This window comes from Homarus americanus, unplaced genomic scaffold (assembly GCF_018991925.1).
Source record: "Homarus americanus isolate GMGI-L3 unplaced genomic scaffold, GMGI_Hamer_2.0 scaffold9741, whole genome shotgun sequence".
Taxonomy (NCBI): domain Eukaryota; kingdom Metazoa; phylum Arthropoda; class Malacostraca; order Decapoda; family Nephropidae; genus Homarus; species Homarus americanus.
The window spans coordinates 947,124-961,877 of NW_024747359.1; the positions used below are offsets into that span (position 1 = coordinate 947,124).

The 14,754-nt window shown below is 45.7% G+C and overlaps 1 protein-coding gene across 1 annotated transcript in view; it reads left to right on the plus strand.

Moving 5' to 3' along the window:
- The window catches only part of LOC121879580 (protein held out wings-like), a 172,417-nt gene that overhangs the window by 55,019 nt on the left and 102,644 nt on the right, over positions 1-14,754 (plus strand). Inside the window, exon 3 of the mRNA XM_042386253.1 lies at positions 2,168-2,284. Within this exon, the coding sequence (XP_042242187.1) occupies positions 2,168-2,284 (117 nt within the window). The remainder of the gene's footprint in view (positions 1-2,167; positions 2,285-14,754) is intronic.

Sequence of the window (14,754 nt, forward strand, 5' to 3'; positions counted from 1 at the left end):
TGTTCTACCTTGGCCTCGAGTTCTTCCTTGTCCTCAGAGGCTGTTAGGACTTGCAGGTTTTTTGAGGCTTTCCCGGGTGTGTCTCCGGCCAGGGTGTGAGGTGTGCTGCGCTTAACTCTCGACAAAAACTAGAAAGGAAGCCAAAAGTTGGTGGCCTCACAAAAAAGTTGACCGCGTGCCACGTGTGAGTGACGGACGGAGGGAGGACTCCAAGACGCGGTGGGCGTGGTTTTCCCCGTCGTTTGGTGGGGAAGATTTGATGTTCCGGGGTAGTTCTTGGCAACACGGGGCTGACGTGTGAGGGTTTACCATAAATTTATAGGAGAATTTGATATTTGATTATATTGTTAATTGAGGTACTTACCCGGTATACTTTTACGAGTACGGATTTAATTACGACAGCCATTCTTAACCATGGTTCAGACAATGTATAATTTGATATTGTCTCATCCTTTACACACACACAAAGACACACACACACACACACACACACACACACACACACACACACACACACACACAGAGGAATTAAAGGCACGTATTTATTTAACTGTTGATAATTGGGTTTATCCGATAGCCCCGATAAGGGAAGTAAACATGGCAGTACACATGACCAAGTGATGTGTGTTAGAACTAATCAATTCTTGTGTTTAGCCGTTCAGTTATAGTGTGTGTGTGTGGGGAGTTACAGTGTATTTAGTATCATAGTTGGCCAAGACTACTGCTGATGGGCATCACGATCACAAATGTGGCCACAGCTATATTTCGCTTACGATTTGATGATAAACTGACCTAGAGACAAACACATTGTTTACACCACCGTCGTTGTCGCTGCGGGAAATGTAAAAACACTAATGGATGCGTTACTCCGCGTGGCGTCCTCTCACAACATTTCCTCCGTGATTGGTTATTACGGCCTGAGCCAAGATGTCTCGGTCCAGCCACAGGTGTAGGGTATATGGGAGTGTAGGGTGATGGACGAGGGTTGGCTCACCTCCACCTGCTTCACTACTCAGGTGAAATAGTTGTAACCAGTACCACTCAGGCTGGGTGGTGTGTGGGGGGTAACTCCTGTGGTGTACTCCCAGACTACCACCTCGCCTTTTGGCCCCTCAGAATTAAACGCCTTTTGGCTCCTCAGAATTAAATCCCCCAGAAACGTGAAGAATGAACTCGAAATACCGACGACTTCCTGAACGCCATCGTTGGCAGGGAAAATTATATCCCACTGAGAGAGGCAGTGTGTCCAGGAATGTGGGCCGCCTCTCCTCCCCACATCATACTAAAGTAACTGAGGGAAGTATGGGTTAGTGGCGTCCATGACTAGTGTGATGTGTGATAGTATAACGTGTTGGAAGATAACATGAAACTGAAAGATATCGGGATATTTTGATTTGTTGTCGCTCTGATTTTATTTTTTTATTTTTTAGAATATCATAAAAGAATTCTGAGGCTCACGGGATTGTCAGGCTATTGTATACAGACGTGACTGGGTGATCACCTAAGTTAATGTTTATGAAATCATCAGCCTCAACCTGTGAAATTCAACCTGTTGCATTTATGTATGAAAACTTCTTTGATTATAATTAACGTCTTGAACGATCCTGGAAAAGATTTGGAATTTTGAGTTACCTGAAGTGTGGGAACCCTTCCTCTAGCGGTCATCGTGTACTGATTTTGAGTTGCTTGTTAGTGCAGATAAGTAAAGGATACAGGAGTCTTGGGTTTATGTAGACCAGGTATCGTAGAGAGGAAAGTTTAGTGAGGTTGTGCTGAGGCTTATTAATACTGATGCCCATTTGACCTGCCGTAACAGTCAGGAGGCCTCGGGAAATGTTGGGTTGGTGGTGATGACCTCCCATGGTTGTCCCAGGTGGGGGGTACGATGGTAGTGGTGTGCTATGGTGGAATGGGCGAACAGGTGAAGGATAGGCAAGAGGGCCAGGAGTGGGGGGGGGGGTAGTTGCGAAGGTCACGTGAGGGATCTACACGACCGCTGTCACACGTAAGCGTCACTTCAATACAGACATGTTTATACTTACTCCACCTGTCCTGCGTCTCGGTGATGGAGGGCTGACACCGGCGCCGCTACCACCACCACCACCACAGTAAACTTCACTATGCTCATTAGAGTTTACCGTAGATGTGTACTCCTTGTGATCCCCAGCCACGGTGGACACTACTTTGAGAACCTTGTTGAGGCCGAGACGAGGAATGATGCGACGATACTCTTAAGAATCTGTGTTGTGTTGGGGACGGTGGGGCGGACACCAGGTTGTTCCAGGTGAGTATATTTAGTGTCCCGTCGGCCGCCATCACTGAAGGCGGCTCTTCACTACCAAAAAGTGCTAAATAAACAACCACTGCCTCGGTAATTAATGTGATGACTCTAACTGTGGTGTGTTGGTCGTGTCCTTGGTGTTAATTGCCTAATGATTGTGTAAGAGACTACGCACTTGGTGCCTCACTCTCTCCATCCTGGTGCCCTGTGAGGGATCATAAGTGCTGCTCTCGTGTCTGAACCCTCATCAAGGCTCCTGGTGAGTACGGGAGCCTCACGTTGTTGGCGCGTGTCGTCAGGTACGGCACACACGGTGAGAAATTGGGTTGACTGGTGCACGACACTTTACACGTATGAACACACATTATCTACCTATACGCCTGTGTACCTTCACCACCTACTCACTACTTTACCTCGTCAGCCTGGTGGAGTACAGTGAAACCTCCCTATAACGGACTTGTATCTCCATATAATCCGTTAGATGGGAGTTTCATGTCTAATGGGTCCTGATTATAACGAACTTTTCATCTCTATATAATTCGTTAGATGGAGGTTTTACATCTAACGGACCATTGTTATAACGGATTTTCTTCTCTTTATGGTCCTTTAAATAGAGGATTCACTGTATTTATAATGTGTGTGGTATAGTAACAAACGAAATGGCTGCCGAGTTAATTAGTTGAGTTGATTTATGTATGTTAATATGTAGAGTAAGTACTGGAGGGTGACCGTACCAGATAGCTGTGGTGCTGTGAGGAGTGAAGGCCGAACATAACTTGACCATCTTTCATACAACCAGTGAATTCGTTTACAACACACACACACTCACCAAAACCAAGGTCTGCCGTCACCTCCAGTATCTGACCATTGTTGCTGCAGTTGTTTCAGTTCTGTCCTATGTAAACTTAGGCTTCACCTTCTAGTATACAGTTTATATAAGGCTAATAAATCGTGTGGGAAAGTCGAAGTATATTTTGAGATAAGTCAATTGTATGGTTCAAAATAACAGTTGAGGAAAGGCAGGAGTTTAGGTGCCTGTACTGTACACATTTAGCGGAGAACTTTAACACACCTGAGGGTTTTTTCACTTGGGTTCGTTTACCTGGGCTCTCATTAGTGGACGCGAAGGTAGAAAACTGTCTCACCTTAATTTATGTCCGTGGGGGCTAGTAAATATATAATGTGTACGAATTTGTTCCTCCAAGCCGTGACGTGTGGGGGTGAGGTAGGAGGAAGTGGGGGGTCCTTAAGCTAGTGTTTACTGTACTGTTAATGGATCTTGGTTCAGTGCGGTACTTTATAGACACTGGTATATGCAGGGTGACTTGGCCGGTCGGTGTGAGAGGCGTGGCCGACGGGGGGGAATTAAGGTCGGGAATCTAGGATGTTGCGTCTGGGATATTGTCTGTGGGTGGGTGGGTGGGTGGGGAGGATGGGTTACACCAGCAAGAGAGAGTTGTTCCTGGGTGCTAGACGTCGATAGTGTTGGCGGGGAGAAAGCTGTTCATAAGCTGTGGGTGAGAGTTTCCCCTCCTTTGGTTGGGTGTTCACACGTTACAGTTTAGTGGGCTGGTGTGATGACTAGTACTGTAGGTGCAGGGAGGGAGGGTGGGGCTGATAGCGTTTAAATAGACGTTCATAGACTGTTAGTTGTGGTTTATCAGTATGTATTGTATCAGCCCGGGAGACCACGTGTTGAGTGGACGTCACGTTGTAAATCTTGTTGTCTTTAAAGATGATTAGCGCGGTAATTGTATACAGTAATGATGATTAATGCAGTTTGTCGCTGGTGATTATGTCGTTTATATTTATGAGAATCGGTAGTGAGGGAGGAAGCTGTGGTGGAGACTTGGGGACGTCTCAGCCGTGTTGACTACAAGTGTTGGGGAGCTCACCACCAAGTGCAAGACAGACAAACGGGTTTAGATTAAGCGACACTTTCTTGTTTATATTCAGGGATGATATGTCAGGGTTAATACTTTAATGCCTACCTCTCTGGCACATGGCTTCTACCCTGGACCTAAAGCTGTGGTTATTGTGGTAGAATGTTAGGTGTGTGTGTGTGTGTGTGTGTGTGTGTGTGTGTGTGTGTGTGTGTGTGTGTGGGGTCGCCTCAGACCTGCACTACGAGGATGGGCTGTATTGCAGTGTTTCCTCGCCGAGTATATTTTGACTCCCTCCCCACACACACACACACAGAGCTGTTTGTGTGTAAAAGAATGAATCGTGAACTGTTGATCACCTAATAATTATGTGAGTGAGAGAAATATACACCCTATTTTCTTCTCAACTTAGAATCATAATTGTGCTTTTCATTTGCGTGTTCAAAATCACTGCTGCCCCCAAGACACACATGTATTTATAACTCGTACTAGTCTACACCTTACTATTTATAGTTTATTGAGGCTAAATAATCAAGCGCAGTTTCAAAGTTCTCTCACTAATGTTCTCTAGACGCACCTTCCTGTCCTTCAGTTTTAGGATATGCAGATTATACTTTAAACCTCACTACTAAATTACAGTTAATTAATGGAAGATGCCTCAGTCATGCCTCCAGTAAGACGTATAACCTAGACGGGACATTCCTCAGGACAGTAAGTAGTGCTTGAGTAGTGTGGTTGCTGCTGGGGCGTCGTCGTGGTTGATAGGTGGTTGGTAATGACATTTTAACGCGGGTGGCGGGGCAATTGGTAATGTACGGTACAATGGCTCGTTAAGATGCTTGGCACTGGCATGGTAGGTGGGTGGTAGCAGGTGCTCCTCCGCGGGTCCTGACGTCACCTTTCACATTTTCTCTCTACTCTTTCTTTACGCCCTGGAGTAAGTATAGTTATTTACTAAAGGGAATAGTTAGACAAGGACCAGCTCGTATTGTTTAACACATGTCTTCCTGTTCTACACCAACGCTGGTATGTGTGGTGTGGGCGACTGACGTAGCAGCTAGGAGGTGAGGAAGCTACTGTAGGGTGTGTGTTACAGAAGATGTGGTGAGTGAGGCGGGGAGGGAGGGAGGTAGAAAGAGAGAATGGGAGGGAGGTGGTGAGAGTGAGGTGAGGGAGGGAGGTGGTGAGAGTGAGGTGAGGGAGGGAGGTGGTGTGAGTAAGGTGAGGGAGGGAGGTGGTGAGAGTGAGGTGAGGGAGGGAGGTGGTGTGAGTAAGGTGAGGGAGGGAGGTGGTGTGAGTAAGGTGAGGGAGGGAGGTGGTGAGAGTGAGGTGAGGGAGGGAGGAAGATGGTGTAAGCGAGTAGGGGTAGGGAGATGGTATGAGTGAGTGGGGTGGGGTGTAAGTGGTGGTGGTAGTGTGGCTGGCTGGCCGCAGTAGTTGTGCGAGTGCTGTTGGCGCCAGATCTGTGCCCTGACTCACCCCCCTCTACCCTTCCCCACCTCTTTCTTTCCTCTTCTTACACCTCCAGCAGCAGTCCAGGTGGTGAGGGACGTGGTGGTGATGATGATGGTTGTATTTATGGTATTGGTGAGCCTCGATGACGCCACCCTCTTGGCACTGGTGGCACTGATGACTGACTAGCAAGATAGACGGTGACCAAATTACTTTTAAGTTCTCTCCTTGTGGCACCACCGCGGAAGTGCGTAAAGGGACCAGCTGATGAGCCGGGAGTGGCGCGAGATTGTAAAAAAAAAAAAAAACTACCGTCAAACATGTAGATGTATGTATAAGTAGTTACAGTCCAAGTATGGAGGAGAGTAGGCGAGGGGGTGGCGGATCCTTAAGGCAGCGGGGTGTTGGTGCAGCCAGGGTAACATCCCCCGCTACCACCAGCCAGGGAATGTCCTGCTTACTCACCAGGAACAGTTTACCTCACGCTGGTCTCTGTGTAAACGTTCTTCTCTTGTTTATATACTACACAAGGGAGCTTAGGGAACCATCGTCTGTTGGCCGAAAGACTATGATCTGGTCTGGTGGATCGCCTGGACGTTGCTACTGATGGGGAGAGGCAACTGTGAGGGTTGGTGGGTCCACGGCGCCACAGGTGCTGGCGGAGACGCTAACATACACAACAAGGTTAATGGGAACTGGTACAGAAAGTAGCTTATTCTCGGGACGTTTCTCTTATGTTAGAAGTTTTAATAGTGGTTAGAATAATTACTACCATTAAAGTGTCACGTATGACGTTATTGGCCGGGGTAATCACAAACTTATATCATCAATGAGGGTAAATGAACGAATTCTGTACACCCAGAAGTAGACCACTTGTAGCCACGATGTAATTTGTCTAAGAACTTGTGACCTTTGGTGTAATACGATCTTAAAGAGAATTACTGGACAAAGACGGTGACATCAGCGCACTGTGAATGTTAAAACTTCCCTTCTATTTATGTTTATTCACCCAAACACCGCAGAGGGATATATGGTCATCACATTTAACGCTGCACAGTGGTGGTAAAGCCTCTTACACCTGTACTCCAAGAAAAATCTGGGAAAGTTTGAGTTTTTAACTTTTTCGGTTTTACGAGAATGCCAAGAAACGTTGTCACTACCCGGGTTTAATTTTCTTCCATTTACGTGTCCACATTTAGCTCTCGAGTGGACAAACGTTCGGTGTCGTTCGCGGGTCTTGTTATAAAAAAAAATATATTAAAAATTCACCTGGTACTGAACTGCATATGGTCAGACAACAGAGAAATGATAATACCGGGACGCTGAAATAAAGTAAATAAATATATGCAATTATGATTCAAACGTGTACATCGATGAGGAAGCTTGCAAGTGTGTAAATAATGTAGCTCTTGAAGTTAAAATGGATGGACTGTGTAAACTCGTGGGTTACCAGACCTGAGAGGCGGTCACTGAAATGTTATGAGAGAGAGGTTTCCTTGCTTTAAATCACCCGGTAAGGCGAGTAACGAGGTACATCAGATAAGGTTCAAAAGTTGGGGTCAGAATATTGTGGCATTAGACCAGGTGATCATTGTTAGTTTCTGTTGACGATTGGTTGACACACACACACACACACACACACACACACACAGAGAGAGAGAGAGAGAGAGAGAGAGAGAGAGAGAGAGAGAGAGAGAGAGAGAGAGAGAGAGACTCAGCCTCCTGGGGTCTTTTATTACTAGAACTTGTAAGAGGACGGGCGGTTGTCTCGCACTGACGAAGAATAAACACAGTGACGGAGTGCCATATCAGGGAGGGGATCTTCTGGTGTTGACTCCGTGCTCTTTGATGTTAATGCTTCGTCATATTAACGTTGTCTGTGCTTGTGACATGTATTCTTTCTTTGTTTTTCTTTTTGTTTGACGTGTTCGACCAGGAAAACACAGCTCTCACTTTGGTTGCTTTTGATATATATATATATATATATATATATACGAGTCCAGTATATGATGAGGTCATGGGTCCTGAGGAGTGTGACCCTGGGTGTGTTTGTCAGTGACGAGGAAGAGAGATGGTTGCGTGACATTTGTCCATGGGGTGTTGCCGGCAGTAACTTGTGTGTAACCTTGGTGATGGAGGGGCGGGTCACAGTCGCCTGCTACACCTGCCCCATCTTGCTCACCTTGTCAGTATCTAACTAATAAATATTGATTTGTATTAAGAATTAGGTCATCTGCTTGACAAGATTATTTGAGTTTTTATGATTAATGGAGAACTCAATCAGTAGGTGAACTGGTGATTAATAGTTGTTTAATTTGGATATTAAATTTTTTTCGTAGCTTCATTGAACTCGCAAGTAAGAGGTGATTCATATTATTTTACCTTTGTGCTCACTCATGTGTGGTGGTCGCGGTGATTGTGTTGGAATAAGATCATTGTGAAAGGATCGAATCACTACAACAATTTTATTCACTTGTCAACATAAAAGTATATGTCGTTTTAAATTAACCCGATGCATCTTTTATTGTAATACAAGTTCAACCAAAGACATTGTTATAGATCTCCTACGCTTTTACCTTACAACTTGTGGTCTAGAACGTGGGTTAGTTCTTATCCAGGCGTGTTATTGAAGACAAAGTGATGGTAGTTGCTGAACCCGCCCAGGTTAACAGGAGTTAGAAAGCGTTTATTGGAATCACAAGCCGGAAGGAAGTTGCTGAGGAGGAATGTTTGCGATGCGGGTAGTGGTGTTGTCATGTTGGGGGGGGGGGGAAGCAGGAGGACGTGAGTGACCGACCGCCTGTCTCCACACGACCCAGTAGGACGTGAGTGACCGTCGGTCTCCCCACGACCCAGGAGGACGTGACTGAGTGACCGCCTGCCTCCCCACGATCAAGTTTTTCTGATCCAGACTCTTACCACACGCTGGGTATCTCAGTCCCATTTTTGTCTTTGTTGTGAGGCCAACCTTAGCATCTGCTTTCCTTTGTTTTTGTTGGACATTTGAACAAACTGGTACTTTCTATCACGGGTTGTCTTCATCAGTTACTTTTATTATTTTAAGGAAGCCGTTCGTTGTGGCTCACTGGTTGGTTGAGGTTTCCGGCGTGTGAAGAACTCTGAGACGTTTCCACATTAGTCACCACGTGTCGCCGGTGTGTGTCTTAAGATAACTACTTCGCACTGTTTTGTTTTCTTTGTCTCCCTTAATGACGCACTAATGGCCACGGAGATGAAATTAGTGGGCTTGTCACCCCATTCAGACTGAAGCAGCCACCTGGGGACCAGGAGCTGGGGCGGGTGGGGGCTTCTTCCTGGTGGCCGCTGTACTGCCAGACTACGTGAAGCTGGGGGAGGGGAGGGTCAGAGATGATGAAAAATGGAAGTTGTTGTACGTAACCCTCCCTTATATTCCACCCAGTCTTCTCAGAATATTGAAATTAGTGTAGATTTTGTGTGTGTGTGTGTGTGTGTGTGTGTGTGTGTGTGTGTATGAGACGTGTGTGTGTGTGTATGAGACGTGTGTGTGTGTGTGAGACGTTTTTTTAGGAAAGTCTTCGAGGTAGTAAATAATGACGAAAATTACGATGTTATTTACTTAGACTTTAGCAAAGCATTTGACAGAGTACCGCATCAGAGGCTTCTGAGAAAAATTAAGGCTCATGGTATCGAGGGGAAAGTTTTTAAATTGGATAAAATCATGGCTCACCGATAGAACGCAGAGGGTCAGCTTAGATGGTGTTAAATCTGAGTGGGGCCGTGTAACCAGTGGGGTTCCCCAGGGGTCAGTACTGGGCCCACTCTTGTTCATAATCTACATAAACGATCTAGATACTGGGATCAGCAGTGACATAAGCAAGTTTGCGGATGACACCAAAATAGGGCGGCAAATTAATTCAGGGCAGGATGCAAATGCATTACAGGAGGATCTAAATAAACTACAGGGGTGGTCTGAAAAATGTCAAATGAAATTCAGCACCAGCAAGTGCAGCGTACTTAATATTGGAAGAACAATACTGTCAATGTATACAGCCTTAACAACATCAACCTAGAGAAGTCGACCTGTGAAAGACACCTAGGGGTACTTGTAAGCCCGGACCTACGGCCTAGAAAACAGTGCGTTAATGTTCGAAATAAGGCAAACAGAGTATTGGGTTTTATATCTAGACGTGTAAGTAACAAGAGTGCAGAGGTCTTATTGCAACTATATCTTGCGCTAGTCAGGCCGCACCTCGATTATGCGGTTCAGTTCTGGTGCCCCTATTATAGAATGGATATAAATTCACTAGAGTCGGTGCAGCGAAGAATGACAAAAATGATTCCGGGACTTAGAAACCTTCCATATCAGGATAGGTTAAAGAAACTTAACTTGCATTCCCTAGAAAGACGAAGAGTGCGGGGAGATATGATAGAAGTATTTAAGTGGGTGAAAGGAATCAATAAAGGGGATATAGATAAAGTTCTTATAATATCCGAGCAGGATAGGACTCGGAGCAACGGATTCAAGTTGGATAAGTTTAGGTTTAGGAGGGAGATAGGAAGAAACTGGTTCACAAATAGGGTGGTGGACGAGTGGAACAAGCTTAGCAACTTTGTAGTAAGTGCGGGAACTCTGGAAAGTTTCAAAAGGAGGCTAGATAGATTCATGGATGATAGAGAGTGGTAGTAACTCTCGACAGGAGCTGCCATGCACAGGCCAACCGGCCTATTGCAGACTCCTTATTTTCTTATGTCCTTATGTGTGTGTGTATGAGACGCGTGTGTGTGAGGCGTGTCTATATGAGACGTGTGTGTGTGTGTGTGTGTGTGTGTGAGGCGTGTCTGTATGAGACGTGTGTGTGTGTGTGTGAGGCGTGTCTGTATGAGACGTGTGTGTGTGTGTGTGTGAGGCGTGTCTGTATGAGACGTGTGTGTGTGTGTGAGGCGTGTCTGTATGAGACGTGTGTGCGTGTGTGAGCGGGAGGACGCGTCATTGTAGCTCGCGTACGTTTGACTCAGTGACGTCACGTGCATCCGCGGTAACGAAAACTGGAGCATTTGTAACGAGTGTTTCCAGGAATGAATGACAAGCTGGTGGGTGCTTTAATTAATTAAAGAAAGATGGTGACTGAGGCCTTGTGGGTGATAAAAGATGGATGATGAGAGAGTGAAGTGTGCTGGGAGGTGATGTAATGGTGTGACGTCAGAAGAAGAATACGGAGGTACCCTCCTCACGCAAGCCAGGATATGACCACCCGCTGCCTCCTGGAAAAACTCCCCCTGACCATTTACAGACGACTATGTTTACTAGGACTTTCGGTGATCATAACTCATTGCTTAAAATGTCAATGTTTACAGCTCATCCTCCTGGACTGTGTGTGGAAGGTTTGCGTAAGACACGTATAATGTGTGGGTCAGCACTGGTGCGCCAGGTTAAGGGTTTTCGTGAGCGTGGGCGGTGTGTACCCCCTCGCCATACGTGCGCCTACTTGTCGTTTTGCCCGGCCGCCCGCTGACCTACCTCGTTTTACCAGTCTCACACCCACATGCTTTATGCGTTTTGCCTCGTACTTATTGGACGGCGGGGCGGTGGGTGGCTGAGGGAGGCATACATGCTGTCTCATCCATCACACGATATTGTTGATTAGTTCGTGTTTACAGTTGACTTAAGGAGTACGAGTGTGTAGTTGAATTTGCTTTATAAAGAATATGCAATTAAGGTTTACTTATTTTTAACACCGTTGCAGTTAATTCCTTTTTTTTTAATTTTAGATTAACTGAAGTTTGGTATTTCTTAAAAGCAATATCGTAAGAGAAAAAATACATATTGTGACCCGTCAGAGACATCCTGTGTGACTCATTCATTAAATACGATGACAACAAGGATGTATTGTACGTCCAGGGAGGCCAGGTAAGTTGACGTGAGCAATGGCCAAGGTTCACAAAGGTTCCCACGGTGATATGTGCTCGTAACTCAAGGTATATATATATATATGTGAATGCAGCTGACACAACGATAAGGCAAACAGAATAATATCATACACACAATTAAGAGACAGTAAAACTAGCTACTATTATTTATCATCAGTCAGGAGATAAAATTAAGATCTGGGATATTACGTCACAATTTGTATGCTAAAAGTTAAGAGGTGTGAATTTGGCATGTAGTATCAACGTCTTTACCAAGGTGCCATGTTCATGTTGTGGGACTTTTCTCAACCAGCCTTTCTAACGTTTGTATCTCCGGGGACCACTGCATTTTTTATTTCAGTCTTGCATCCTGTACACAAGCTTCCAAACAGTCCAGTATCGTGCCAATTATGAACCCAAGATAGAATCCTTTAACGAAAATTGGTGCCGGAGGGGGGAGGGGGGGGTTAAGGGTTAAAGAAAGGGGGGTTCCTTTCTCTTGTTTAGCCCCGTCCGTCCGTCCAAGTAATCCTTAACGTCGCCTAACCTAACTCCATGAGAGTTTGTGCCTGTTATATATGAATATGAAAGGACGAAATTTTCCGGCTGTAAACTACGCACTCAAACACTCTGGCCCGAGAAGTTGACTAAGGAAGAGGAGAGATGGCAGATAACAATGGAATTTGTTTAATACTGTGGTGTTTGTTTGGTGCCTGGGTTAATATTCGTGCTCGGTTTGTGCGTCTCCTCGTAGGTGACTAAACTTCATGACTACATTCGTGTCCAGTTTAGTGTAGGTCGTCGTAGGGGGACTATTCGTGTTTGTGCGTGTCGTGGGTGGCAAGGATCGTGACTATTCGTGCCCGGCTTGAGCGTGTCCTTGAAAGTGGCGGAATTCCCCCACGACTGTCTGACAGCTCGATGGATCTCCCAAGCAACGTATAATGACGGCGTTAACCAAACAAGACCGAGATTGAGTCATAAGAATGGAGGAAACTGCAGCTGGCCTATTGATCCATACTGGGCAGTCCCTATCGCTTGTTTGTCACCTGGGGAGGAGAGGAGAGGCCCGTCAAGATGTGTGTGTGTGAGAGCTTGGTTTGACTTTAATGTTTATCTTTATCTTGACCGGGTTTGCCTTGCCTATAACATATATATTTCCCTATCACTCCTTGGACACTCCCCATTAACCTAACCTACCAACGCTTGTCTCTCTACCTACTCGTGACACGGGGTCTCTTTAAAGTCGTCGGGGGGAGCGTACCATCACCCACCCCAAGCCGCCTCCACCGCCTGAATGACCTTGCACAGTACCCCCCAGCAAGACACCTCCCCTACCCACTCTCCGAATGAATCTAAACTTTTATGGCGATTATATCAGAGAAATTATCTACAGTATATGTCTACCGAGTGTGTGTGTGTGTCAGTCTCCCTCCACGCCTCTACCACGACATTCCCCGTTTATCCCGAGATTTTAAAACTTCATGATACGGGTATAGTAATAAAAATAATACAATAATAATAGTAATAATAATACAACAACGATACTGGGATAAGTTTGTGGGACTAAGGAAGGGTGATACAATGATCGTTATACAGTACAGCAGAAGTGGGTGCGACGGTCTCACTTTGGTCATCAGTATGTGTAACGGAAGACTACGATCAAAGAGCGGTCTTGGATCTAGATGTAGGTGGGTCTACCGTGAGAGCGTCCCTGGGTCTGGGTGTAGCCTGGGTCTGGCCGTGTGGGTTTTGGGCATTTATGGTTTGGTCTAAACGTACGTACGTGTGTGTGTGTGTGTGTTGGTCTGGTCGTGGATGTGGGTATTTTGCATATGGCCCCTGATTGTGGGTGATTTTTTTTTTTGGCGTGAATGTGAAGTTAGTTCTGGGCACTGGCATGAATATGGATGTTAGTAGGTCGTGGATGTGGCTGTAGATGGGCGTGGATGTGGGCGTGAAGGGGGGAGGGGGGGGGTGTCAGGCAACAGGTCCGCCCGCTGCTTCACGATAGGCGAGTGTTTGTGTTGGCAGGATGTAAAGACTATTAGCCCACTCTGGCAGACCAGCTAAAAACTGGCTCTCTCTCTCTCTCTCTCTGTCTCTCTCTCTCTCTCTCTCTCTCTCTCTCTCTCTCTCCTACTCAAGACACAGAACATGGCCATCACTCAACGCATACATGACTCTTGCATTATCTGGACTCTGGAGCCACCACATACTCGGCCATGTATTACCTACACAGCTCAAACTTGGTTAGATCTTGATGTAGTGTTGTAGACGGGTCCAACCACGGGTGAGGTTCTGAAATAGAGAGATTGCACACACACAGCCACTCATGACACCATTTAACAACTCATGACACATTACGTTTTACAATCATGCGCTTGTTCGCGTTGCACATTACAAGTGAGAGTAATATCTGGCTAAATAAACTTTTTTAATATTAGTCAGTATGAATTTATACTTTAATTTATTTTTCTGTATAATTTATTTTACCTGCTTAGAGATTAGTGTGAATATTGACATTAATTTTGAATTTTTGTTTTAATTTATTTTACCTGTAGCAGCTTGTATGCCTAGTGGCCCCAGTGACAGGCAAATTATATAGTGCAAAATGCTGCCATGAAGTACTGAACACTGACGTAGTTTTAGGTCTCCCTTTTCAACTACAGTAATATGTTACACCGTCACATTTTGGGATAGTGTTGAATTGAGTCTAATAACTTGACCCTCAGTTTAATGGTTATGAATTATTAATTATATACATTAAGGAACGTTCAAGTGATGGAAGTGTTAACATAAAAGTTTTCCCTGATCACGGGGCTTAGCTCATGAGGTCATCTGGTTGTGTTGTAGGAGGTGTGTGTACTGGAGCGCCGCCAGTCTTATACCAACACATCCCCGACGAGTACCAAGGCAGTTATTATAGGAAGTTTACGTCGGGCTGTAGAGCGTAAGTGAGTCAAGAATGCTCGCCCCGCATTCCTTGGCCACTATATGGCCATGACCTTCGTGCTACTGCTGTACCGAAGGAATGTTTACAGTGTATCGGAGGTAGTTCTTTTTGTCTCCGGCAGGGTGTTGTGACTCTGACCCTGCCGAGCATCACCTGGCGAGGAGGTGCTCGTGTTAATACAAGATCCGTGAAATGCTGATACTTGGTGACATGACGTGGCGCCTCGTTAATCGACTCCCGCATGCCTGGCTAGCCACTGTGTGATGGCCAGTGAGGGGAGATGTTTCGTTTAT